Raw genomic sequence first — 27484 nt, forward strand, 5'->3', positions numbered from 1 at the left:
CAGATAAGTCCATATCATTTAGAAAAGAAAATCTACTTGATACTTCTTTGTACACTTCATCTCTCCTCTTCATATGAGCTTCAAGTGTATCAATTATAGCGTAATAAGTAGATATGCGAAATTTGTCTTGGATTCAATGCTGTTTCTGTTGCACTGCTATCATTTGCTTGTTTTTTCCTGATTCGCTTGCGGGACTGGGCTTCTTTGTAGTTAGTATCAGGCAAGATATCTTTTGATATGTCTTCAAATCTTTCTAAATCATTCCTCAAAGTGTGTAAGTGGTCTACTAATGATTGACAGAGGTTTGCACTTGTTTTCAAATCCAATTCTTTTTCTTGGAGAGCTTGACTTGTGTGGTAAAAGTGTTGTAAAATTTCATTCCACATAGTCGACATGAATACAAACTCTAGTTCTTGTATCTTGTTTGCAATGTTTTCTGCCTCTCATATAGTTTCTCCCTTTTGTGATTGGTCTTCAGCTATACTTTCTAATGCATCCACAATCTTTGGGTAGGACTCCAGAATTGCACTTGTTGCCACTGCATGTGCCTCCCAGCAAGTATTAGAAAGATTTCAACACACGATCATTGCCCAAATGTTTTAACAACATCGGTGTGTTGAGGCAGAGAAAAATGTATAAAGTAACTGGACTGTTGAGAAAAAACTTTTTAGTGCCACCAGACAACAATCAACAGCTCTGCGGCCAACAAGATTGAGAGAGTGTGCAGCACATGGTATGAATATGGCATATTTGTTCTGTTCTAAAAGCTTCTTCTGCATTCCTTGATAACACCCTGATATGTTGACAGCGTTGTCATAAGATTGACCTCTGCACTTTGAGAAATCTGTTTTGCAAACTTGGCACAGATAATGCAGTACTTGATTTGCCATTTCTTCACCAGTGTGGCTTTTCAAATTGAGGAATGTTATAAATTGTTCAACTGGTTTTTCATCTGTGGGAGACACATATCTTAGTACAATACTCAATTGATCAATATGTGAAAGATCAAGTGTAAAGTCGACAGATAAACTGAAGTACCCAGCAGTACTTATTTCATCCACAATAGCTGAACGAACTTTGTCACTCATTAGACCAATGAGTTCATCACATATTGTCTTGGATAAGTATGATGGGTTACCTTTGCCAGCATTTCCCATATTTTGAGATATGGCCTGCTAAAAATGGGTCAAACTGAGCCACAAGTTCCAACAATCCCAAGAAATTTCCTTTCTGAAATGATCCAAATGTGTCATTTGATACCCGGAAAGGCAGACCAGATTCAGCTAATGTTTGAATAACAGCTATAACACGCTCCAAGACATGTTGCCAGCATTCACGCTCCCCTTTAATTTGTTCTTCCAATTTTTGTGTCAATCCAAAGCCCTGTCTTCAATTTAAATATGTCAACATTGAATCTCTGTGAGTAGTGCTATTTTCATGTTGTTCAATTAAAACAGTATTCCACCAGTTACTAAATCCATCTGCAGCAAACCAGGATGTTGAAGGTTTATATGCAAAAAGTTTGCAAACAAAACAGTACATAGACCCTGTTGATGGTGAACACAGTAGCCATTCTTCAGTGTATTTCTCACCATTCGCTTTCATGCCAAAAAATATTTTTTGTGGACAATATCTTGTTTGTTTGCCATTGGTAAAAGTCCGATGTGTTTTCTCAACTGGCCCAGTGTGGTGTTGACAGTCATTTGGTCCACGATATATCCAGTAAGCTACATCATCGGTACTGAAATCAACCCACATACCAGGATCTTTTCTCCTATTATTTACTGCATGAGCAGGTTCAGTCTCTGACACAGCCACACCTTCTAGAACAATGTCTGTTTTACCACCAGGAGTAGGATCATAGAATCATAGAATATCAGGGTTGGAAGGGACCTCAGGAGGTCATCTAGTCCAACCCCCTGCTCAAAGCAGGACTGATCCAGTTAAATCATCCCAGCCAGGGCTTTGTTACAAGGATGATCAGTTACAGTCTCTGACACATGCACATGTTCTGGAATGGTGTTTGTTTCACCAATAGAAAAAGGGTCAGTCTCTGAAACACCTACGGGTTTTGGAACGAAGTCTGTGCTACTGAGAGAAGATGTTGCTTCTGATGGATTTGCTTTGAAAAATGATGTCAGCTTTGGAAGAGTTTGGAAAATTTCACTAGTTTTTTGTTTCTTTTCTTCCGCCAGTTTATGTTTCTGTGCTCCACTCAGTTGGTTATGTTTCATCCTGCCCCTTATCTCAGTTATCTGAACTTAAAAAAAAACAAATTACACAGCTTACACTATTTTTATGTATATATATATATATATATATATATATATATATATATATATATATAATATATATAAGAAAAAGAAAAAAAACCGAATCAAGTATGTATAACTCAGAAGAATATATCGATAATAAAACATAAATTTATTGCAATACATGACAGGATCTGATTTCCTCGCATTATTTCGATCTACGTTAGTAGGACGCCCCCTTGGGTTAGGTGGGGATAAGTAATAAAAAGAGAACAGAAAAACAGGGGGTAAGGAAGTCTAACAAAGTTCTAATTTTTCCCATGATGAGTACTTCAATGCTTTTTTTGAAATATCAAATATCAATTTTTTTTTAAAAAATATCTTTTTTTTGGTGCCCCCTGCTTTGCTGGTGCCCTAAGCACGTGCATAGTCTGCCTATTGGGTAATCCAGCCCTGTCTACACAGCAGTTAACAGTCCCACATCCCATGATCCTTTAGCCCAAGTCAGCCGGCACAGTCCAGCTGTGGGTTTTTAACTGCAGTGCAGACATACCCAGAGTGTCCCAGCTAAATACGAGATGGAACAGATTGTTTAGCATAAGTAGCTAACACATTTCAAGGGACCGTTCAAGGTGAAGTAGTCCATTAATACCCCTGCAGTGGTGGGGGGAAAAAGACGACAGGGGAAGTCATAAGCCAAAAGCTTGTCTCTCATCAACAGAAGCTGGTCCAATAAAAGATACAACCTCACCTGCCTAGTCTCAGGGCTGGTCTACACTTACTGGAGGATCGACGCTGCAGCGATCGATGCATCAGCGGTCGATTTAGTGGGTCTAGTGAATACCTGCTAAATCAACCGCTGATTGCTCTCCCATTGACTCCTGTACTCCACCTGTTCGAGAAGAGTAAGGGGAGTCGATGGGAGAGTGTCTCCTGTTGACGTCGCATAGTGTGGACCTTGCGGTAAGTAGATCTAAGCTACGTTGATTTGAGTTACGTTATTCAAGTCCCAGGTTTTCATTAAATGCCATTAAGCCATGGAGGAAAAATGTTTTTAGTTAGCAGAGGTGGGTATGGCTAGGAACAACCCTTGAAAAGATGTTTAAAATTTTTTGGGTTTGAGGGGGAATAATGCATAACGTGGTAGAATCTGGAGTGTGTAAATATTTGCAAACTTCTGCAAGTTGGAGTCTCAGATGCAGCACATAACTCTCCCCACTTGGATCTGAAGCTGAGAGCAAGTTCAACACTGATCATAATCAAAGCAATACAGATTAATTACCAGTTTTCTATAGTAACATAGGACCTGCTCCTGGACCCATTGAAGTTAGTGACTTACTGTCATTGCCTTCATGGAAGGATGAGGTGCTTACGCTGGTAAGCCTAGTGTTTCTGGTACTTCAGCTTTGCTTGGAGTTCTCCCACATCCCTTGTTTTTTGGAGTTGATAGATCTTCTGTGGCTTTTCTGTGTGGGACCATTCTTGTATCATGCACTGGTATGGCAACATGGTCAGCAGGAGGAGTTTCTGTGTAAGAAGTGGAGACAATGTTGTGGGAGATTGCTATACTTGGCACAGGAGCCATGGGGGCATATGATCTTTTAACTTTTTTGCAAACCTCTCCCCCCACCCCCCAAAAAACTCTACATCATGGAGAGAATATGTATAGTAAGTTTTACATACTGTGCTATATACGAGATTATAGAGATACTGTTTTCATGCTTTTATTGTTAATGCAGTTTAGCTAATGAAAAAGTCTTGTGCACAAAGTAAAGACTATAAAGTTTGGCTTGAACTGACAAAAGCCAGGAAATGCTGAGTGAGGGTTGAAATAATCAGGTCAATAGTCTGCAGTCTGAAAAGTCCCTCTGTAAATATTTATATAATCATCACTTTGAGAACTCTATACAGTAAATCTCTAAAAAGAACAGCCCACAAATTAGCAAGTGAGATGTCAGTTTGGGGCAATTCTTGTCAGCATAAAAAGGATTTTTTTCACTTTTCTTTCTTTTTGTGTGATTATTGCCTGCAAAAATAGCTGGCGTGTTCCTGCTGCAGTTGATGTTAATGGGCAAAACTCCCATTGATCTTAATGGAGCAGGATTGGAAGTCACAGGTAGGGTTGTGGGATGCTTGCCAATTTTTCTGTGGTGGGTGGAGATTATACGAACACTTGCTCATTCTCTCCCTCAGTTCACCACCTTACTCCCCTCCCTGCACACCACATAGCTCAGTGAGATCTAGTTGAAGTTTCCAGTTCACATAAACACAAAATATCAAAGATCAAAACCACTGAGTTTACCTGCTTTCATGTCAAAACCCTGAAAAGCCACTATTTATTTTTAATGCAAAGCTATTACTGAGATTCACAACCCTTGGTGACCCCTTTGATGAACGTACTCAAAGATCTGAGTTTCAAATAAAATTGAGACCAGGTTGTGAGCAGGAGCAGGTTCTCCTACCTATTGGGTGCAGTTCTGGGGTGGGGTAAGGGAACCTGGGCTCTCCCAGTCCACTGGGTTCCGACTCTGGGCCCTTGTAGGCTAGTTCGGCTTTACTCACCTGGTAGTGTCTTGCATCAGCCTCAAGTCAGCTTCCAGATCATTTCCTGCCTCATTGTACATCCCATCCAGCCTTTTGTCCCTGGGAAGCGCTGGCTTCTGGTCTTGGTCCCAGTCTCCGGGTGCTGTGGCTCCCCCATTCCCTGGCTTGGTTTGGACTTGGCTCACATCCTTTCCCAGGGCACGTCCTTCTCCCTGACCTGCCAGCCCCTAACTGAGCTGTCTGTCTGCTTTTTAAACCCTGCCACCAAACTTGAGCATGCTCAGCATCAGTGGAAGGGCGGGGCCTCCTTAGCCCAGAGTTGCTACTTAGCCCCTTCCTGTCCAGTGAGGGGTTTATACACCCTGTCACACAGACTTAGGGTTTTGTTGCAACATTTTGCAAAGACTTGGTAATAGGCTATATGTCAGCATACTTGAACCATGTAAGTCTTACTTGTGAATTTCCTAGCTCTTGTTAGAAAATACCACAGCTTTAATTCTAAACATAGTATCATATCCATTATAGTAGTGTACAACATTCGAAAAGAAAAAGCTGAACTCATATAATCATGTAAATCTTGGGCTATATCTATCTGCTGTAACTCTCTTCAAGTCACTGGATTTACACCAAGAATGAAATGGACCCATCTTTTTGGAAAAAAAAAAAAAAAAGACTTCAGATCACCAAATCTGTATTACAGACCTCCAAAAAGCCATGCTCACATTAAAAAAAAAGCTCAGTATTTACCCATTCTTTATTTTTTTCTCTGCTGTTTCTGAATGGAATATACAGTATAGTTATAGTCAACTTTAAAAGGTCTCTTAGAGCAGTCAATGTTTGTGCTGCTTGCAAGTATTTTCTGCAGTTGTCCTTATCCACATGCACAACTGCAGATATTTCCCTGTGTACTTGTCTGACTTACATTTTTAAATCTACAAGATGACTCTTCCACAAGCCAGTACACCCCTGTAAAAATCAGATTCTTTAATTTTTATAAGTCACTCCTAACACTCACACCTTCATTCTCATTTGAAAAAACAAACTGAGAAAAGAACATGACACAGCCAGGTCTTCAAACTTTTACTATATACTTTAAGTCTCTCAAATAGCTCACTTTCTTACCATTCAGTCTCTTCAGTTAGGCACACTTTACTGTAATTAATTTCTGATTACGTTTTGGAAACCTCCACTCCTCTAATTGATGTGAGGTGTAGAATTAAATCTTATCCATAGGACCACTTAGTGCTCCTTTTCACTGTGTACCCTCTGTGTATCTGTGAATGTACAGGTGAAAATTTTCAAGTTCACCAATTTTTCTTGTCTGTTTTCAGGTGTCCAACTTAAAACATGCAGAGCCTTTTATTTTTTCCAAAGATATCAGTGGTTTGCTGACAAATTGGAGGTATGTATCTAGTGGGATCCTGCTGGGGTCAGTCATGGGTCCGGTACTATTCAATATTTTCATTAATGACTTGAATAATGGACTAGAGAGTATACTTATAAAATTTGCAGATGACACCAAGTGGGGAGGGACTGCAAGCACTTTGGAGGACAGGTTTAAAATTCAAAATGACCTTGACAAATTGGAGAATTGGTCTGAATTCAACAAGATGAAATTCAATAAAGACAAATGCAAAGTACTTCACTTGGGAAGGAAAAATCAAATGCACAACTACACAATGGGGAATAACTGCCTCGGTCGCAGCACTGCTGAAAAGGATCTGGGGATTATAGTGGACCACAACTTGAATATGAGTTGTTCATGTGCAGCTGCAAAAAAGGCTAATATGATTATGGAGTTTATTAACAGAAGTGTTGTATGTCAGACATAGGAGGTAATTGTGCCTCTGTCCTTGGCACTGGTAAGGCCCCACCTGGAGTACTTTCTCTAATTCTGGGCAGCACGATTGAGGAAGCGTGTGGACACATTGGAAAGAGTCCAGAGGAGAGCAACAAAAATGATGCAGTACAAGGTTTAGAAAACCTGATCTATGAGGAAAGGTTGAAAAAACTGGGTACATTTAGTCTTGAGTAAAGAAGACCAAGGGGCGATCTGATAAATCTTCCAATATGTTTAGGGCTGTTATAAAGAGTACAGTAATCAATTGTACTCCAAGTTCATTGAAGGTAGGACAAGAAGTAATGGGCTTAATCTGCAGCAAGGAAGATTTAGGTTAGATATTAGGAAAAACTTTGTAACTGTAAGGAGAGCTAAGCTCTGGAATAGGCTTCCAAGAGAGGTTGTGGAGTTCGCATGAAGGGAAGCTTTTAGAAACAAGTTGAACAAACACCTGTCAGGAATGATCTAGGTTTACTTCCACAGCACAGGGGGCTGGGACTTGATGACTTCTCAAGGATTTCCAGCCCTACATTTCTATGATTCTCAGGGCAGGTCTACACTACAGGGTTAAGTCGACCTAAATTACACAACTTCAGCTACATGAATAACGTAGTTGGAGTCGACATAGCTTAGGTTGACTTATTGCAGTGTTTACACGGTGCTGGGTTGATGGGAGAAAGTCTCCTGTCGACTTACCTTATGCTTCTCGTTCCAGTAGAGTACTGGAGTCGATGGGAGAGCAATCTGTGGTCGATTAAGCGGGTCTTCACTAGACCCACTAAATCAACCCCAAGTGGCTTGATCGCTGCGGCAAAGTATACAGCTGTAATAATATCAAATAAAATACAGAACTGCAGGTTCTTAGTTATCAGATATGGTGCTTCTGGAGGAGAATTTGAAATGCCCAAATCAAACAAAACCTATGCAGTAGAACCTCAGAGTTATGAACTGACCAGTCAATCACACACCTAATTTGGAACCAGAAGTACGCAGTCAGGCAACAGCAGAGACACCTCCCGCCCAAAGCAAATACAGTACAGTATTGTGTTAAACATAAACGACTCAATAAAAGGGAAAGAAGCATTTTTCTTCTGCATAGTAAAGTATCAAAGCTGTATTAAGTCAATTTTTAGTTGTAAACGTTTGAAAGAACCATAACGTTTTGTTCAGTTATGAACGTTTCAGCATTATGAACAACCTCCATTCCTGAGGTGTTCATAACTCTGAGGTTCTACTGTACGCTAAAAAAAGTGTCTCTGTATGCTTGGTCTTTTATATATTATACTTCAAAGTCTTGTAACAGGTTTTAATTTGTTGCAGTATTTTTAACTTACTTGCTGATGTTTTACATTTCTCAGAGATGTTTTCGCTCCACTTTCCAAATCTAGATCGTCTGTTTCAACATGTGCATCATAATCCCTGGAAGAGAGCATTTCCCTCTTGTTAATGGGCTATCTCAAGGCAGGATGAGGAGTTAATCCATCTGAACTTCCTCACTGCTTATTTTAGTTAAAATACTTCTTGATACTTTGGGCATCTTTTTTGTTTTCCTTTTTAGTGAGATGCTGTTGAGAAGTCTCCTTAGCAAAATAAGAATTAGTAAATAAAAACTCTTAGTATTTTAACTAGAGAGAGGCTAATTTATCTTTCCCTGACTTCAAATATAGTTTAGCATCATGAGTTTGAACAATCTTAGGGGCAAGCATAGAACAGAAGAAAGTGTGCAGCAGTTTTGAAAATCAGGCCACTTATTAGGTCATTACATATGGATTTAGAAGCCTAATTTTAGGCACTTACCTTTGAAAATCTTGACCCAAGTTTTCATAAGTTAGCTTCTTTAGAAAAAGTTTTGGCTAGTTTAAAAAATTAAGCAAGTATAATAACGTTTCCATGTTGGAAACATTATGTTAGCATTCCATAACTCAAAACTCATTGCCTTTTTTAGCAAACGTCTAGTTTATAATATGGTCTAATTAGTAATCACTTCTGGAGTTGGTTTTTTTGGTGCAGAAAAGTTAAATGATACCCAGGATCAGAACCTGCTCCTGCAACTTTTTTTAAGTGGTCTTTATAAGATTTTTCTACTGTGTGTGACCAGTCATTGAGACAGAATTGGCCGGAAGGACTCCCCAGGAGGTATTTCCTTTTTTTGGGTGGGAATGAGAGGAGGGGGAGTAATATGTGCCTTTTGAAAAAACACTTTAACACTATGTTCACTTACTGGAGAGAGAAATGACTCCTTCAAAGTTAATGTGTTTTCCTGGTACATAATTATAATCTATTATTATAAAACTGCTTAAATACATTGCAGTGTCTCAGAACTTAACTGTGAGGAAGTAGGTCCATTCCAGTTTTCAGAATAAATTTTATAAACCCTACTATAAGATTTTGTATTGTGTTTGTTTGTGAAAGGTGAAAAGGACTGCCAGTTCGAGTAAGATGGAGCACTGTATATTGGGACTGCCTGTCTTCATAAACTCCATGGTAAAAATGACCATATCTGCAATTGGCTCCATTACTAAAGTTTATGCAAATTAGTTGCAGCCCTTGGGTTCTTGGGTAATTTGTCCAGGTGGCTCAATGTTGTGCAACTGCTGCCTACTGTCGCTCTGATACTACTGTGGTGGGTGCCACTGTACAAACCTAGATAGCAACATATTGGGTAACTGGATCTTTAAATTTGGAGCTGGCAACTTGCATCTGAATTCAAAGCTCAAGCTGTTTCGTGAGGTAATACCAGTGACTTATAGGACAATATGGTAAGTGACTGAACTGATTTTATAAGTGACTAACACCATTAGTTTTTTTGGTTTTGTCTTGCTTAGCGGGTTTTACAGATCACTTTATAAAACAAAATCTCTTAAACCTGAAACTCTACATCTAGAGCATAGGCATGTATCAGCTTGCATGTGAAATGCATTGGTACAGTTAGAGATATAAAGAAACTTTTACACTGTGGAGTGGTGATGTGGTATGTACTCTGTGTGGGAGGATACACTGCAGAGCTGATTGTTTCACCATTTTCTCCAGAAAGTAAAACAAAGCCTATGGGGAAACTGGCTTTATCCAAGTACACGATGGCAGGGAATTTTATATGAAAGTGTGAAACTTTGTCTCAAGCAGAAAGGTGAGGCCTGACCTAATGAGCTCTGTAATGCATATTGTACTATGTGCATACTTCTGAAACTAGACAGGTGCTATTTATGCATAATGCCAAATTATGCTTAATGACTACACTTTTCTCTGTAGCAGTAATTAATTTGCTTTAGTTATTTTAATTTTAGATTGATTACAAAGATTGTAAAGTGTTTCATAAAGTACTATATAACTGGTACTACTGCAGCATAATGAAGGGTGTTTAGTCCAATAAATACAAAACAAATTCAAAGTTGTAGGTGTTATATTTGATTGGGCTAATTAAAAATAGCAGCTATGTGGTGGAGACCAGTAGCAAGGAAATTGAAGCCCTCTACTTCGCCACAGAACTAGTACACAGAATTCATGACCCACAGGAAAAGGGAAAGAACTAGAAGATTTCTGCTTCCAAAGTGCATGCCCCTTGAAATAAAGGGAAATTGCCACTCTTTCAGTATTAGGGCTTCTATTCTTTGAGTGCTGTTGCTGCTACAGGAAGATGGTCACAAGACACTTGATCAGGTCTGCCATTCAATCCAGTAAAAGGCAGTGCTATACATTCACACTAGCTAATATATTAGCAGAAGTAGTGCAAACTTCCCTACTAACATGTTTCAACATTGATCTGAAGGGAGCATGGTAGTTGAGCTTTCCATAGCCAGTCAGTCCTTAGCTGAGAATCCAAATAGGGTGCCAACGGTGATGCGGATAGCTGCTGTGTGTACTAAGATCACCAAATCATTTTACATTGATGAATAAAAGTCCAATAACACTTTTTTATAGGAAAAAACTTAGTGAATTAGAGATACAAGGCTCCACATCTCATCACCAAGCTCCAAACAGGGTCACTCACCAAAAAGGAGTCCGATATAGTTGAAGAGGCTTAGATCTGCTGACAATCTCAATAACATGGGAGGCCAAATCTGTGTTTTATGTATACTTCTTAAATTGTTATTTTAGGTTGGTAGGAGGTATAAACTCAGAGAGCTAATAAAACTCAAGCCTCTAAAATCTGTTAGAGAATCCATAAATACTTTCAAGTAAATGAACTTTGTTTCACACAAGACTATGGCAAAGCAATAGCAAAATGCTAGTAGCTTGTAATTTTTCCTTTTTAACAACTACACAAAGTAAGAACAAAATAATCACTGTTTTGGGGCAAATGAGAACTCTTATACATTTTTATCCTAGCTTTACAATGGATACTTTTGTAATTCAGAAACTTACTTACTTAAACCCCTTAACTGCCTGTAAATATATCTAGGTACTTTGTTGGTCATCTTCGCTATAGTATTCGAGCACCTCCTAATTTAATTTTTAAAAATAGTGACAAACGGTTCATTATTTGCAAAAATGGGGTTAATATTACTTGTAAGCTTTTCAAAGTAAGAACTGTCTCTTACTGGATGTATGTACAGCACAATGGGCCCTGATCTCTGTTAGGGCCTTTACATGGTATCATAATACAAATAATGAACAAAACAGCTTATATCTTCTTGGGCTGATATTATACTCCATTTTCTTTAGAAAAATGAATTGTATTTCAAGGAAGGATGCACAAGAATGTGAACCTTGTCTATTTTATTTGTGTAAGTGCCTGTCACATTTCGGGTACTGGACAAATAATAGGTTTAAATCTTGATTATATATTTTTAAGTCTTTTTACTATTCTTTCTCTGCAGGTTAGCAGACACTTTTCCATTTTCTTCACCCGCTGCCTACCTGACTTTAGCCTGACAAAGGTCCCTCAGCTGTATGAAGGCAGCTTGAGGGACAATGGTCCCTCAAGCTGCACCTGTTAAGTTTTGGCATCTGGAGGATGTAGCTGATGCATATATGTTTTTTTTCTGTTTTTAAATTCACACTTTTATTATGTTTTTTCTAAGTCTAGAACAGAAGTGAGAGCCAATCTGATGTGAACCCACATCACTGGGTAATACTAATTGAAGTCTAGAACAAATCTATTTAAGTAGATTCTAGCTGCCACCCTCATTTGAGGGTGATGTGGAGCTTTAAAAAAACAAAACAACCCTCTAAAAATCCCGTATTTATTGCTTTCTGTGTACATTCAACAGTAGATGTTAGAATACTCCTCGGATCTGTAATTTTTAAGGAACCCTTCTTTTCATTAATAATTTAGTTGCCAATGACACTAAGAGGCCAAATGGAAATCATTTAGGAAGATGCTGGTATACACACAGAGTAAGTGTGGTAACTAATAATCTTTGCTAAAGAAGTATAGAGCATCTTACCAGTCAGTTTTTGGCCAACGCAGCTGCAGAGAGCTCTGAGTATAACACACAGTTTACTCAGACTAATCAAACTACCATTGCAGTGGTTCCTTCTTCTTCTTCTACTCTCCCAGGTCACAAGTAAGCAAGGAGCTAGATAGGATCTGTTGTTACTTTACTTTTATATATATATACCTTGTGATAACTTTATAACTTCAGTTCCCTAAATATGTGCATGGTGAGCCACATCCTTCCTTAATGTAACTGGAGTAAGTGGGGCTATGCTGGGGATGGGATGTACCTTTGGCCAGGCATATCTAAATCTGTCTGAATCCTTTTGCTGATTCTAACCCATGTGGTATTAAGCCTAATTTTATATGAGCGTGAAAAAATAGGAGCTTGAGGATCTGGAAGCAAATACCTTTTTTTCTGGAAAAAAAAGGAAACCATCTGCCACTTATTTCCCTTCTTAAGTGTTAACATGACATCAGGACAAACAAGGGAAAGGAAACACAAATTTTCCCTGCCAAGGAACACTCTGTTGTATGTAACTTGTTTTAGAGAGGAGCACAGTGTTAACTTGGACTAGTGCTCATTTAGACATGCTTTAATCTGCTTCAGATTGACTTGAACATTTAAAAATGCTGCTGTGATCCCAATATGTAGGACCACTTCTGTTATAGCAAGTCAGCAATATTTTCAATATGTATAATCTCTTAGAAAAACTAAACTCCATTCCTGTGAGTTGTAAATTTACCACATTATGTTTCTCTTGGTTCATGGTTAACTGATAATTTGGCATGTTAGTTTCTGATGGCAATGACCTAGGTGTCCAAATATTTTACAAACACAGATGGACACCCAAAGTCAAAACATGGTACACCTAATTGTTGAAATCAGTCTTCTTCAAAGCTTCTCTTTACCAAGCACAGGGCTTTGCATTTATTAGAAGGGGTACACAAAAAATATTGGTAACATTATTAGGTCATGCATGTTACTTTACAACTCAGAGATCACTATTAAATTAACAATAGGAAATAAATGTTCAGCAGACATATAAGGATACAATAATGCATACACATACTCTATTTATGACATCACTGTTTTAGCCTAGTGATAATGCTCAGCAAATATATCAGAACTCTATAGTTGGTTGACGGAAAGGTTGTCAAAGGAGGAAGAAAACTGCTTTAATTTTTCACAACAGTAAAGTGGCTTGACAACAGGAAACACTAATGTGAATTGCCTCATAACAATCTGAGGCAAGAACAAGTCAGGTTAAGACTGTATCCTTGCAGCACAAAACATTCACTCATAACATAAACATGCATTGCAAAGCACTGGAGATGGCAAAAACAAGGGGAAACCCATAACACAATGCTTTATGACAACAATTCCACAGAGGAGTATCCAATAGGATAATATAGTGCAGTCATAGTAAGGCCACAATGTTACAATTGACAAGGACCATAAAATGAAGCATTTTGTACTACTACTAATATAGCTTTTCCTCTCATATTATATAGACTTTTATACAGTGTACCTGAATTGTATCTCATCATAGACCTTTTTAAAGATTAACATATTGCTTGGAACAGTAATAGAGGATGGGTCACAAGGATATAAACACTAAATAATATTCACTGTAGGTTCTAGTCTATAAGCCATATGCAACTGCATGAAACTGATCTTCAAATGGCTAATCAGAAAAAAGGCTAGCAAAGGACTTCCTCAAGTTTCGGATGGTTTCAGCTTTTGCTTCATCCTCGTTCACAGATGATCGAAAGAAGGATGATTCTGTGAAACTGAAGGCATTTGTCAAAGACTGTGATTTGCTGTAAGACAAAAGCAACATGGTTGGTATGTTCATATTGTTAGTCAGCTTCCATGTACATATGCTATATCCATACAAACTATATGCTGTGTAAAAAGGAAAAGCATTTATGGGATGGAAAACAACTTACATGTTCAAACAAAGATGGACAAGCGGAGACAAACAGAGTCAAGTACAGCATATAGAACTGATGAATACAGCACTTTCTCTCTATACTTTAGTTTGAGAAGTAGGCTACACCACCTATACTTAATAGAACAGGTTGCTTAATGATAAAACAGCTTATATTATTGTATGAATCGAAAGGATACTAAATCACCAATAAAATAGAAATGAGAGGAATATTGAGCTTGATTCCCCTCTGTTTCACATTTTATTCCCCCCAACAGTAACCCCATTAATTTCAGTAGCTCCTAATGCATACAACTGGAGTGAAGAAGAATTGGGCCTATGAAGTCAAATCAAAGCCAGGGAAACTTGAATTCAAGATGAGTATCAATAAGGCACAATTATGTTCCTTAAGGGTGCAAACATTTATTGACACAAGGAGAAGAGGCATGTCAATACATTTGAAGAATTGAGCCCTAAAATTGTAATCTCTTCTGATAAGAACATAAGAATGGCCATACTGGGTCAGACCAAAGGTCCATCCAGCCCAGTATCCTGTCTGCCGACAGTGGCCAATGCCAGGTGCCCCAGAGGGAGCGAACCTAACAGGTAATGATCGAGTGATCTCTCTCCCACCCTCCATCTCCACCCTCTGACAAACAGAGGCTAGGGAGATTTATTGGATGTTTAATCCTTAAGTGTGACTTAATGAAACTTTTATTTTGTGAATGCACTTGATTTAAAAAAACAACAACAATCTGTCAGTGCTTGTGTATTTACTGCAAGCAGTTAGCAGTAGAACCTCAGAGTTATGGACACCTGAGGTATGAACTGACTGGTCAACCACACACCTAATTTGGAACAAAAAGTACGCAATCAGGGAGCAGCACAATACCCCCCCTTCCTCCAAAAAATGCAAATACAGTACAGAACTGTGTTAAATATAAACTACTAAGAAGATAAAGGGAAAGTTTAAAATTTTTTTGACAAGGTAAGGAAACTGTTTCTGTGTTTGTTTTATTTAAATTAAGATGGTTAAAAGAAGCATTTTTCCCCTGCATAGTAAAGTTTCAAAGTGGTATTAAATCAATGTTCAGTTGTAAATGTTAGAAAGAACAACCATAACGTTTTGTTCAGAGTTACGAACTGTTTAGAGTTATGAACAACCTCCATTCTTGAGGTCTTAGTAACTCTGAGATTCTAGTGTCTGCTGGTTTTTTTGTAGTAGTGTTAACATTAACTATAGCATAAGTCTCTGTGAAATAGTGAATAAAATATACTTTTGCATACATGAAGGATAAAGTTTGAAGTTTAAAACTGTGTCCAATTCATAGAACTTCAAGTGGAATAACTTTTAAAAAGGGTGGCTTAAATTTAAAGCAAAACATCGTATTGTCTATCTATCTAAAATACCCTAAATATGTAAGCCTTTCAAAAAAGTATCCATTGCTTAATTAGTAAAGATAGTTAACTTTTTGGGAATGAAATGAACTCTGTCAAGTGTTTATCTTATCAGATCTCAAATAGAATTCAGTAGGAGATTGAGATTTGGCTGTGATACAGCAGCAACACACTTCTCGAGTTCATATTGGCTCATACTCTGGGGCTTGCAGTTTATCTACCTTTACAACAAGCAGTGCTACATGTATTTCAGTCTTTTAATACATTATAGATGAATTAATGATGGATAAACATTTGTGTTTGCACTAATGAAAGGTGGAGTGCGGGAGGCGAAGCAGCAATTGACTTGATTAGTAACACAAAATAAATGGCCTAATTAAATATTTATTCACAGATTAATAACCTGCATGCACATGTTAGGCAACACTTTGTGAGTGACTACAAAGCACGCACATGCAAATATCTATAGTACAGTTAATCCCAAAGGCAAGGCATTTTATTTATGTACTGAAATCTGTTTGGAGTAAAGTTGCTTCTTGGAAAGTTGCATAAACTAATTTTACCCCTGACAGAGTTAATGCCATACTCTAGCTCTAGTTTTGAAATGTTGCCAACTAAAAACTAATTGCCTTTTAAAAGTTATATTTGATGAGAGAAAAGGGGATGTATCTCGGAAAAGAAAACTATAAATCTATTTAGATGTAAATTGGGAGCAGAGGTACAAATTAATGGGGAGGGTTAGAAAATCATGCGTATATAATAACTATTTAAAAAGAATGTCAGGAAAATCTTAGTTAGGTTTCAGACAGTTTCTGGGATGGGGAAAATTGTCATTCACATTCTCTTGTGTACACTTAAAGAATGGATTAATTTATCTCAGGACATAAGATCACAGAACAAGAATAGTGATATACAACATGCTATGGGACAGAAACAAGATTCTTCCAGAAACAGCCACACTTGTCCCATTTTTTGGGTCACTGTTGCTCCCACTGAGTCTCATGTGCTTAACAAGTCCAACTCACTCATTGTGGGGGAGATTCTTAGCAAAGTCTGATTATAGGTGCGGAGGGGAGATTTGTTCACATAAGTTTTAGCATATTAGGGGCTAGAAAAAGGGAACTGGTCTCTCATACAGATTTACTGCGTAATACAAAAATTAATCTAGTCTCTTTGTTTATCCAATTAAGACTATACTATTGGAATATATAATATCGGAAGATCCATTGGAATGTTAGGACATCCCTCCCATTCCTGCTAGCAGTATGTGTGTGTCATGCACTCTGCAAGCATTGGAAGAACAAGACTCTTTACTACTGCTCTTTTCTTCTCCCCTTCCCTTGGGTCAAGCTGTGAGAAGGAAGATCTGTGGGACAGAGGATCCATCAGTGGCAGGGCGGGGTTGGCTGGAGATGGCAGCAATTGCATACTATGCCACTTCCTGCTCACTGTTGGTCTGGAGTATCCTCCTACCGTGAGGTGTGGAACCCAAGGATCCTTCTCTGTGTTTAGTGCACACCGTTTATTGTACTGGTACTTATATTTTAACTGCAGTATACAAGGGAGATGGTTTGTTTGAGTTACCTGTACTGTATGTTCAAGCAGCAGTGTATAACCTTGAAAGAAACAGTATTGCAAAGAAACCCATCTAAGTAAGTATTGCATCTGTGTAGCATGTTAATCTGGATTATTTTTCATATAGGCCTTTTGAAACTGAAATCTTTTCTTGTCTGAGTGATTGCAAGGTTAAAAGTTTAAACAGATAAGACTTCCTTTTTTTCTGTGCAGCTTTACTCACAGTGCATGCAAATCATGAGTCAGTGACATAAAAAAGGAGAAAAAAAAATGAGAGGATGATGCCTCGTCAAACCAACCCTGGTTTGAGCTGAAAATGTGCAGGTATCATATGAAATTCTGCTTTTACAGCATTTAGGATGTGGGTATGACTCTCTGAATTGACCTCTTTTTACAGTCAAAAGCATGTTCTGCTTTGCTGCTATGTATTAGACAGGCACCCAAGCTACTGTTATGGAAACAAAATACAATTATACGGCAGGGGAAGGAGAGAAACAAATATCTTACTTAAGCTGTGGATGAGACTGAGGTTTCTGCTGTGGAGCAGGTTGTGGCTCTGGCTCCACTTCCATTGATAACCTGGCGCTGGAAATACCTTGACCCCGCGCACGTGGTTGTTGAGTTGTAGGGCCAGGTGGACGCTGTGGCTGGGAAGTTGAGGGCTTTGCTGACTGCCCCAGGGGGAACATGCGCTGTGGTTGCAATGGCTCCTGGCTTTGTGATTGCGTTCCTTGGGGTTGTACTGGGCCCCCTAAGTTCAGTACAAGAAAAACTTCATAATGTTACAGTATCAAAGGACGTATATTATATTTTATATCCAACACTTAAAAAATAATCCTGGAATCTGTCAAATTCTGTGTTGAGACAATATTCTGCTAATATAGACCACCAACTTAGTATAGTCAGTACTATTTACCACAACTGATACATTCCTTATAGCACCTTTCCACTCCAGCCTTAAATTTACTATGAGATCCAATTAGCCAAACATCCCAGGGATAAATTTGGCATGGTTCAGTGAGAGGTTTAGCTACAGCAGAATATTCTGATAATTCACCAGTGCAGCTGATTCATCTATTGTTTTTATGTGATGTTACTACAGTACTGTTGAAGAGCCAAAGCTTTAAAATTATCTCCATAGTTGCTTATATTATTCCATTTACAGTTACCTTTACAGCAGTAAAATAACTTTAAAATGACACTGACTGGAGACTTCTGGTAATTTATTAGATTTTGTAGTGAAACATTTAAGAAAAGAATACAGAGAGACCTGAAAAAGTCATCACTAATTTATTCTTAGTGACCAAGGAGTCTGAGTTTTTGCTTTTACTGACTAGACTATGAGCTGGCAAATAGAACAGCATTATAAAAAGTATGGGAATAGCATATGAGGCAGAAACTTAAATTGTGAAATCCATGACAGAACTGATCAGCAGGCTTTTGAAAAGATGCTGTATCATCAGACTGTTGGTTTTGAGGCTTCCTGACTGAAAAAGTACTCAGTCAGATCTCAGTCAGCAGGCACTGCATTGTATGTAGTGTCAGGTGTCTACATGTGGTTTTCACTGGGAGGCTTTTGATGAATTGGCAGTTACAGCAGAATCATTACCCTCACATGTCGCATAGCTAATATAGCACATCTGAATGAAAGAGAGGCGGAGGCAGAGCCAGAGACAAAACTTTTTGATAGATTTGATTAAATAATTTTTCAGTCAGGATCTTTGCAAAATGGACATGAACATTAGGCAAGCCTATTGATCTAGCTGTTTTGAAAATGTCAGAATTTAAGTCCTCTTACAAAGAGATTTAATGTCTGTGTAAGATCTCTCATCCTCTTATTAGTCCTCAGAAAAGAAAACACTTCTATATCTGGAAGAAATGGTATCAGCACAATATGCCATTGTCTTTCTTTTTAAACAGACAAATAGTCATGGCTAGTTTTCCACTTACTGTATAAGATTGTGTGCGTGGAAGAACCGAACATACTAGTGCTTCAAAAAGTTTACCACAACTAGGATTATTCAATATTTTGTGTTGTAGAAAGTTAAGGAGCATCTACTTAATACTAGGGAATGGGACTTCATTTTGTAAATTCTTATGACTTTTTTTAGGAAACCTCAAAAGTGGTAACAGTCTTGCAACATCTTAACGATACTCATTTACTTATTAGCCTCCCTTCACTCAGTACTGGAAAACAAATATTCCCCTCCACCTCCCACTTACACATAGTGGCTTGAATGCCAGAAACTTTACACTGAAGACAGATGTAACTTTCTTTTATTGCACATTAAGCTGTACAAGATATTTCACATAAAAGATATACTGCAGTCACACTTCCAGCATTTGCTCACTTTCTTGCAGCTGGGTTGTACAAAAAGGGAACAATCATGAAAGAAACTTTTACCAAATAAAGAAATAAATAAAATTTGAACATTAATCCTACACTGTAAACATCTGTTCCCTGTTACTCACAAACTTGCACCTAAGCATGCTTGCATGCAGAGACATTTTGACTTGCTGCTTCTCTGTGGTATGAAGTAATAGGTATGTGCCCCTCTAACTTTTACAATCAACAAGCTGAAGTCCTACCTGAAATGCAATTCTTTTCTTTGCACTCTGCACATACAACTCACAAATGTCACATGAAAAGCACTTGTGATTACTCACACTACTACATGCAAACAACACCCACCGCTTTAAATAAAAATCACTCGGTTAACAGATTCATTTCTTCACCCCAGGGCAGTATGATTTATTCTCATCTATGATATCTGAAGGTAAGAATTTGTGAACCTGATCTTAAGTGTATTTTCTCCATACGCAACAAAAATAGCCAATGTCGTCATCACAAAGATCATTGACTCAGAAAAACACAGATCACTAAAGCAAAATTTCATGTAATTTACTGATTGGCAGTAAAGAATAGCATTCACCGTTAACATTTAAATAGCTAATAATGCATATATAAATTCTCATCTTGCCAGCCTGTTTTTACAATTAATAAAGCTCACAATGCTGAGTTTTTTTTGTTGTCGTTGGTTTTTTTTTCAGTGTTTGTAGGGAAAATTAAAAGTAGAACATAATATATTTTTAAAGGAAAACAATATTGTTTGTATTAAGCTAGTGACCACTATTTGCCTTTGTCTAAATGACAAAATACAGTGCTGTGCCTTGCTTACAACTAAGTTTTACAGTATGCTAGAATAGTGCAGGTTGTGTTAGGCTAGATATCTCATAACAGTTCGATGGCCTGCCTGGATATTGCTTGTTATATTGAAGAGTAAATTAGTTATGTGAAAGTCATAAGCAATTATGGCTATAGAAAGTCTGGCAAAAGTCAAACTCTCAGGTCTTTTTGCATTTTGAGTTATGAATAAAGATAAGGCCGTGTTTAGTGGTTAATTCTGGGATAGAATTTTTAAATGTATATCCTGATATTTGAGTGAAAATAGTGGCACTGACATGAAGTAAATTACTTATCTATTTGTTTCATGTTACAGTTAATGGGACAGAGCCTTAGCTGGTGTAAATCAATCCAGCTCTACTGAAGTCAGTGGAACTATGCAGAATGATACCAGCTGAAGTCCCGATATTTAGCAAACAAGACATTTTAGGGGGCTCAATAATCCTGCAGACACTTCCCACCAAATACCATGAGATTAACTTAACCGTTTTAGCTAGGTAAAGAATTTTGGGGTAACATTTGTCTTAGGTTTTTGTAGAAACCACAGATGACTAATTCAGAACCACAACAAAAGAAACTACTTAACTGAATTGAGATACATTAAATACTCACATTTTCAATGAGATATTGCACATAGGTGGCCCATTTACATAGCTTTGTAGCTAATAATTTAATGCAGAATTGATTAAAAATATGAACACCAGTATGTAAAATACAGGATATTTAAATGTTCCTGGGAAGAAGTCTCTTGTTTTATGGAATCACTGAAACACTAGAGTTCTACATCTTACCTATAAATAAAATTCAAATATTAACAGACTTTATAAAATTATTTAAAAAAAAGCCTCAATCAACAAATACATTAAATTATATCTTTTAGAATGTCTATCTGAATCACCTATCGATGTCAGTCATGCAAAAAAAAATTACGAATATCACACGCACACACTCACAGAGTTAAGCAAAAGTATTTAAATCTGAACCTGGGTTGTTGTTTACCCCACAATATATAATACTTAAAAAATACTGTCTAACCATCCATAATATACAGTCGTACTGGACTCTGTAGAGGCACAATTCTTTGTACACTGTTGACAACAGCCCTGAAATCACAAGTTATACAGAGAAACATAGGTAAGCATTACAAGCACAGACATGAACAAGTAAACAACCACACAGTATAGTTGACACTGCATAGAAAAAACACAGTCCAGGTCAGCACTGAAACAATGCAAAAACTGCACATAAACTGGTATGTTTGCTTTTAAGGTTGGTTTTTGGCTTTAACCCCTGCTTTTATTGTCAATTATTTAAGTAGCCTGGACTTGTTTTGGTCCTACTGCAACGCCATTACAGTCGAGAATATACTGTAAACAACCTTGAGGTGGTGGTCGCTGAGGTGGGATTTTGTTTGGCTCTGGTTCCTTAAGTGATCCACTCTAGAAGATAAATACAAAAAAAGAAGACACATAAAAATAGAGCAGCACAGTTGCACTGAGTTTACCGACGTTTCCACTGAAAGCTCTCCATTTAGTTTGGGGTTTAAAATGTGCTCTTCAGTTTTCTCCAGGTAAAATCAAGTCTAGTTTAGTTATTGCCAGTCATGACGCATGAATCCTGGCATACAAGAACTCAGCTTTGGGATAATTAAAAAAAAAACCCCAAAAACCTCTCCCTTTTCAGCATGAGGTTACCACTGTATAACATGAGCAGGAGACAGAGCAGCAGCCGTGTTAGTCTGTATCCGCAAAAAGAACAGGAGTACTGTAGCACACAAAAGCTTATGCTCAAATAAATCTGTTAGTCTCTAAGGTGCCACAAGCACTCCTGTTCTTTATGAGCAGGAGAGTGTCTTATCTTCCAAAGATTGCCTTCCCAAAACCTCACCATAGCTCATGTGAGGCCTTTTTCCTTCAATTCCTGCGATCTTGAACAACCTTGTCTCTATCACACTGACTGTTATCACTTTTTCAATTTAGATTTTAAAACTCTTCTTCCTTCCTCATTCCTTTCCCTGTATTTTTGAGCTCATGAATAAATGCTTTGATATAATTTCTGCATAAAGTGGCCTCACTCCTGCTCCCACAGAAATTAATGCATGCAGGGTTATGCCCAGTGGGCCAAATTTTGCCCTCTGTTACACCTGTGTGTTCAATGAGATACTAAGGGGACTTCAATAGTTACCTGAATGTAAGTTAGGAAAGAACTTAGTCTTTTTCAGTTACAACTCAAAGACATTCCCCTGCAGTTTAGAAACAAACACAGTGGAATTTTGCTGGTGCTGGCGTATCAAAGTGACACTGACTATAGTTTTAGCTGTTTCATTAAGTGAAATGAAAGAGGGAAGCAAAAACATAATGGAAAAAAATTACTTCACTCTATCCCATCTAGCATGTAATAGTTAACTTTTCAAAATAGGATATGTATTTGGCAGTATTGCTTTCAACATATTCTTGTCCAGAGGAAGAGATGGGCCTAAACAAAAATTTTGGAACAGAACACCCTCTGGGAACATAGGCTCTGGATCCAAGCTTTGTCTTGGGCCCATCACTAATATTTTTCAAAATATAATATGTTAAATCTCTGGACAAAATACTTGTGCTTTATTTTTACTTTTTTAAGAATGAACAAGAAATTATTGCCTTCTGCCTAGAGAGGAAAAAAACCTAGAATCTATTAAAGGGTGAATGTAAAATGAATGAACATACAATCCTTGCAAAACTTACTTTTCTTCAGAAAGATTTGTGTTTGATCTTAAAACTGAAAATACGTGTTACCACTAATGATTGGAATTCCATGGGAAAACTAGAAATTGTAATTTTTGTGTGTTGCAAGGCAACAGTATTCTATCCTAAGCAGCTGTGCAATGTTGCTTTATGTCGGCTTTAGCTGCATAAATAAAAGGGGACATGACAGATCTGACACTCTAATTGTTCAGTATTACAAACTTCAAGATGAGAAGAAGGGGGGGTTAAAAATCAAAGTATAGTATGAATGGGCCAAAATCTGCTTGTCACAAGAGGAGCTGATCCAATAATACAGTTTTCTATAAACATTAATACAAGGATTGGGAAGGAGAGGAGAATTTCACAAGGAGAAACAGGGATCCCCACACTTAGGAAGATCTCTTTAAAACTCCTGGATCGCGAGTGGGTCAGAGTTCTCACCTCCAGAACTACACATGAAAGTCCAATCTGCCCTACACAACTGTGATGATATGGAAAGTGTATTGATATTTGCATTGTATCTCACTGGAGCAATGTCAGTCTTTCCTGTGATAGCTGGGAAACCTGCACAGGGAACTGGAGACTCTGGAAGGTTCACCTGGAGAGTTTCCTCCATATTGTTCCAGTGCAATGCTGATGCAGCTCACACCTTCCTCTGTGTGCTATCAGGACATGTAGTGCTCCACACTGTGTGGAGACGATGCATGTTTTCTGTGGCATTGGTAGGGGAATGTTATCTGCCTCCTCCCCATATGCAAAACCCCAAATGGATGGTGCAGTTCCTGTGGAAGCAGGATAGAATGCTGCAACGGAGAAGACTATTCCCCATTCTATGCCCTTGAGGCAGGGATCTCTGGGGTTTACATCCCCTCTATCTGTGGAGTTCTGTGGTGGGTGGGCACAGGCCTCCAATAGTTGTTTCTGGAGGAGTGAATGAAACCAATCATGTAATTCCTGTTAGAGAACTGAAACCCAAACAAATTGCTCTATGTTAGACATGCCTGCAGGTATTATCCTTCTTTTAGGGAGAGAGAGCGCGAGAGGGTATGAGGGAGGGGGAGCTTAAGGGAGGGAGAAGAGGAGCGCTGTCTGCTCACACACTTGCAGAAGAAAGCCGTGAGGGAGATGGATTTATTTATTTTTTAACCTAAAGTAAGGGGTTGTGTGTATAACAACAATCGAGTCTTTTACTTACAGGAAAAGAAAACGGGAGCTGGTGATTTAATATGTAAAACTAGCTATGAATTCTAAACAGAATATCTGTAGGTCCTTAGTCACCTCCATACCTGGAGGCTAAAGTAGGGCTGCAATTTGTTTACATGTTGTCAGGGTCTTTGGTTTAATCACAGATCATATCCAACTGCCTTGTCACAACACCACCAGTATTTCTGCAGTCCACCTCCCTATATATCGCCCCATCTATGAGGAAATGCCTTTATCTTAAATGAAGCTTTCCAGAAAACTTGCTAGCATTTCCCCCTCACTCAAGTTTCTCTGATGCATGCCCTACCTTGGCAGTTCTGAAGTTTCAGAGCCCCTGCATACTTTCCTACTGATGTTATAATTGCTTCACTCTATTCACTGACTGCAGCTGTCCTGGTTCTTCCACCCACACATCCTTTCTTCACCAAATATCACCTGGTGCTTGGGAACTTCACCCACTCTCCAGGCCAATCACATGGCTAAATTATGTTTGCCAACCCACCCAGGCTGACCCCAAAAGGCCTAATTCACCCTATATTCCTAACTTGAGAAATTTGACTCTTGGGGTTTTCAGTGAACTGCAGTAAGCTGTTCCCTTTCAGGAGCCTACCTTTGACATTTAAAACAGGCTGGGAATCCACAGTCTTCTAACTCCATACTTGGTTGCTTTCTTGAGCCAAATCTTCTAATAAAATCTAGGCTTCTCTTAAAGCTGCGGTTGCTGGCAAATCAACTACAGCCTGTTACTTCCCACCTTTCTAAGGCATTGTGCTGCTAATGCAACTGCAAGCATTCTAACTCCTTGTGGAAAATCTAATTCCTGTGAGCAGAAACCCACAGGGACGACATCTGTCTTGAAGAGCTATTCTTCCCTCCTAATATTCATATACTTGCCACCAGGCTAAATCTGTTGCCAGTTTATTTCTCTTAGCACAAACAAGATTTTGTACATCAAACTTTTGGGTCTCAAACCCATCCAATAGTAGTCCAGACCGGTCTGGAACCAGGGCTATGGAATTCCAGATAACTTATGTAAAATGTCCCAAAACAGCCCATCGCTTGGATGCCTAGGGCCAAAGAGAGAAAATGGCTGGTCTAATATCTAATTAGTGTGTGTGTGTGTGTGTGTGTATACAGTGCTTGATATGGCTCTGAATACCTCAGAGGTGAAGTAATTAAGATGGTAATGAATGCCCTTTGGGGGCACATGCCAATTCCCATGGAATAAAACTCTCATATCATGTCTGATTACTTTTTCTGCACTTAAATTTGAAACTGAATACCCAAAAGACAGGGGGATTGTAATGTTACTAAAAACATCAAGTCTTGAATGGCCTATTTGTGGAATCTCCCATTTTCAAATAAGATTGATTTGTTTTATATATTTATAAAAACCACCAAGCTTTACCCAAGAAAGCCCTCTCTAAGCTAGTGACATTCCAGTTGTGTATGTAATGAAAGGTGCATTAGTTGCATAATGATATATATTAAAAAAGCATGAGCTAGCAATTTTGGCCAGAGTATCCCTTTAGTGGTCAGATAATCCCATTGGTCTGGAATGGGTGGAATGCTGCTTCTGTACCACTTTCTCCCACTCCACAGAAATGTATAGATGCTTTTTGCTTGAAATGTGTTCCCTAGAATTTTAGGGGGCAGAGGTTGAAGATAGGACTGGCTATCCTCCAAAGCACTGTCCCCTGTGACTCCATGGATTAGAATCAGATTGTACTAATGCTTGATCTATATATAAAATATCATACTTATATGTATTTGTGACGTTGGGATTGTCTGGCTATTGCCAAAGTGGGTGGGTGCAGAAGGCTGTAATTTGGCAGGGAAATAGCCCTTGGGCAATAGAGCTATTATGCTGTATCCCAGTGAAAATTGGTTTTGATTTGGCTGAGTTAGAAGGATTTGAAAACCAGCACTGGAACATGTATAGTGGGTTTATTTGACGCAATGACTGAAACTTTTAATAGGTGTCTCTACATTCAAAAAGAAATAGGGCTGCACCACACCTTGGTAGTTTAAGAGTAAATTAAATATAAAGAGGCCTGCCTTATTCAGTGCAAGAGCATCTAGATGCTAAATGAGTTTAGGAACTTTGTAGGAGAGCAGAATCAATGTATCCCTTCTCCTGCAGAGATACCTAAGGGGAGTCACTCCTTAGCACCTGACTTCACTATAATTAAGTATGGTGAATGTGGCAGGTCTACTGGTTACTGTACCTATTGCTCTGTAAATGAGTCATGGCTAATGGTTGCTCACTGATTGCTTTACTTTACTATATAATGAATGTGGCAGGGCTGCTACTGGTTGCCACTCATTGGTACCATACTGTATATTCACTGCAGATTAAGCAGGCAGTGTGACTGCATACTGCACTTTACAGTTACGTTGCAGAGACATGTGGTGGGGCACACCTTACTACTCAAAGAAGCCACTTTCATCTTGCCTCCTGAAGCTGCTCAAAGCATTATATAAACAGGGGGAGTGGGTAGCTGAGTATGTTCCACAGCCTATTGACTGCATGCCCTTGGGGAAGGTAGCTGGCTCCTACAATCTAGCAGTTTTGCATGTCAGTGTGCAATCCTGCCTGCTGCTCTGCAGGGGAAATGTGGATGGAAGAGACTCTCTAGAACAGCCAGGCAGGGTTGCACCCTTGTGCTGTGGTTTGATTATAGAGGTCTCCACAGAAGAGAACTAGTTCTAGGAAACAGATAAGCAGGGTGACATGTTGGCACAGGCCTTGCTACAGAATCAGATTCTTATTGTAAGAAAACATGGTTATCTGATACCAGTGAGACTGATACACAATGATTTTATACATGTTGCATTTTCATTAATTCCTCCCCCTTCCCGGTGGAGCTGTTTCTCCAGGTTGAAATCGTCAAGATAAATTCAAGAGTTGGAAAAATGTAGATCAGCTATTGTTGTTACTAAACAATCTCTTCCAGTTACCTGTCTACAATTCCTCGGTGTTTTCTAGCCAACGTGTGCGAAAAAAATTCGTATGAGAAATGAATGAAATCATTTGGTTCTTATGAAATGTAAACACTTTGAACATAAGAATGGTCATAGTGCTTCAGACCAATAGTCCATCTAGCCCACTATCCTGTCTTCCACCAGTGCCAGATGTTTCAGAGGGAATGAACATAACAGGGCAATTTGTTCAGTCATCCATTTCCTGTTGTCCACTCCTAGCTTCTGGCTTTCAGGTTTAGGGACTGCATGCCTGATCCTCTTGGCTAATAGCCATTGATGGTCCTGTCCTCAATCAACTTAGCTAATTCTTTTTTGAACCGAGTTACATTTTTGGCCTTCATGACATCCCCTGGGAACAAGTTCCACAGGTTGACTGGGCATTGTGTGACGAAGTACTTCCTTTTGTTCATTTTTAAACATTCTACCTATTCATTTCATTAGGTGATCCCTGGTTCATGCATTATTA

General features: G+C 38.5%; 1 protein-coding gene across 1 annotated transcript in view; it reads right to left on the reverse strand.

Annotated features, from left to right (window-relative positions):
• Positions 1-12905: 12905 nt before the first annotated feature.
• The window catches only part of SYN2 (synapsin II), a 400357-nt gene continuing 385778 nt past the window's right edge, over positions 12906-27484 (reverse strand). The window contains exons 11-13 of the mRNA XM_074958155.1: positions 21483-21543; positions 17428-17671; positions 12906-13837 (exon numbers count right to left, since the gene is read on the reverse strand). Coding sequence (XP_074814256.1) covers positions 13702-13837; positions 17428-17671; positions 21483-21543 — 441 coding nt within the window. The 3' untranslated portion in view covers positions 12906-13701. The remainder of the gene's footprint in view (positions 13838-17427; positions 17672-21482; positions 21544-27484) is intronic.

Source organism: Natator depressus, chromosome 7 (genome assembly GCF_965152275.1).
Source record: "Natator depressus isolate rNatDep1 chromosome 7, rNatDep2.hap1, whole genome shotgun sequence".
In the NCBI taxonomy this organism is placed as follows: Eukaryota; Metazoa; Chordata; order Testudines; family Cheloniidae; genus Natator; species Natator depressus.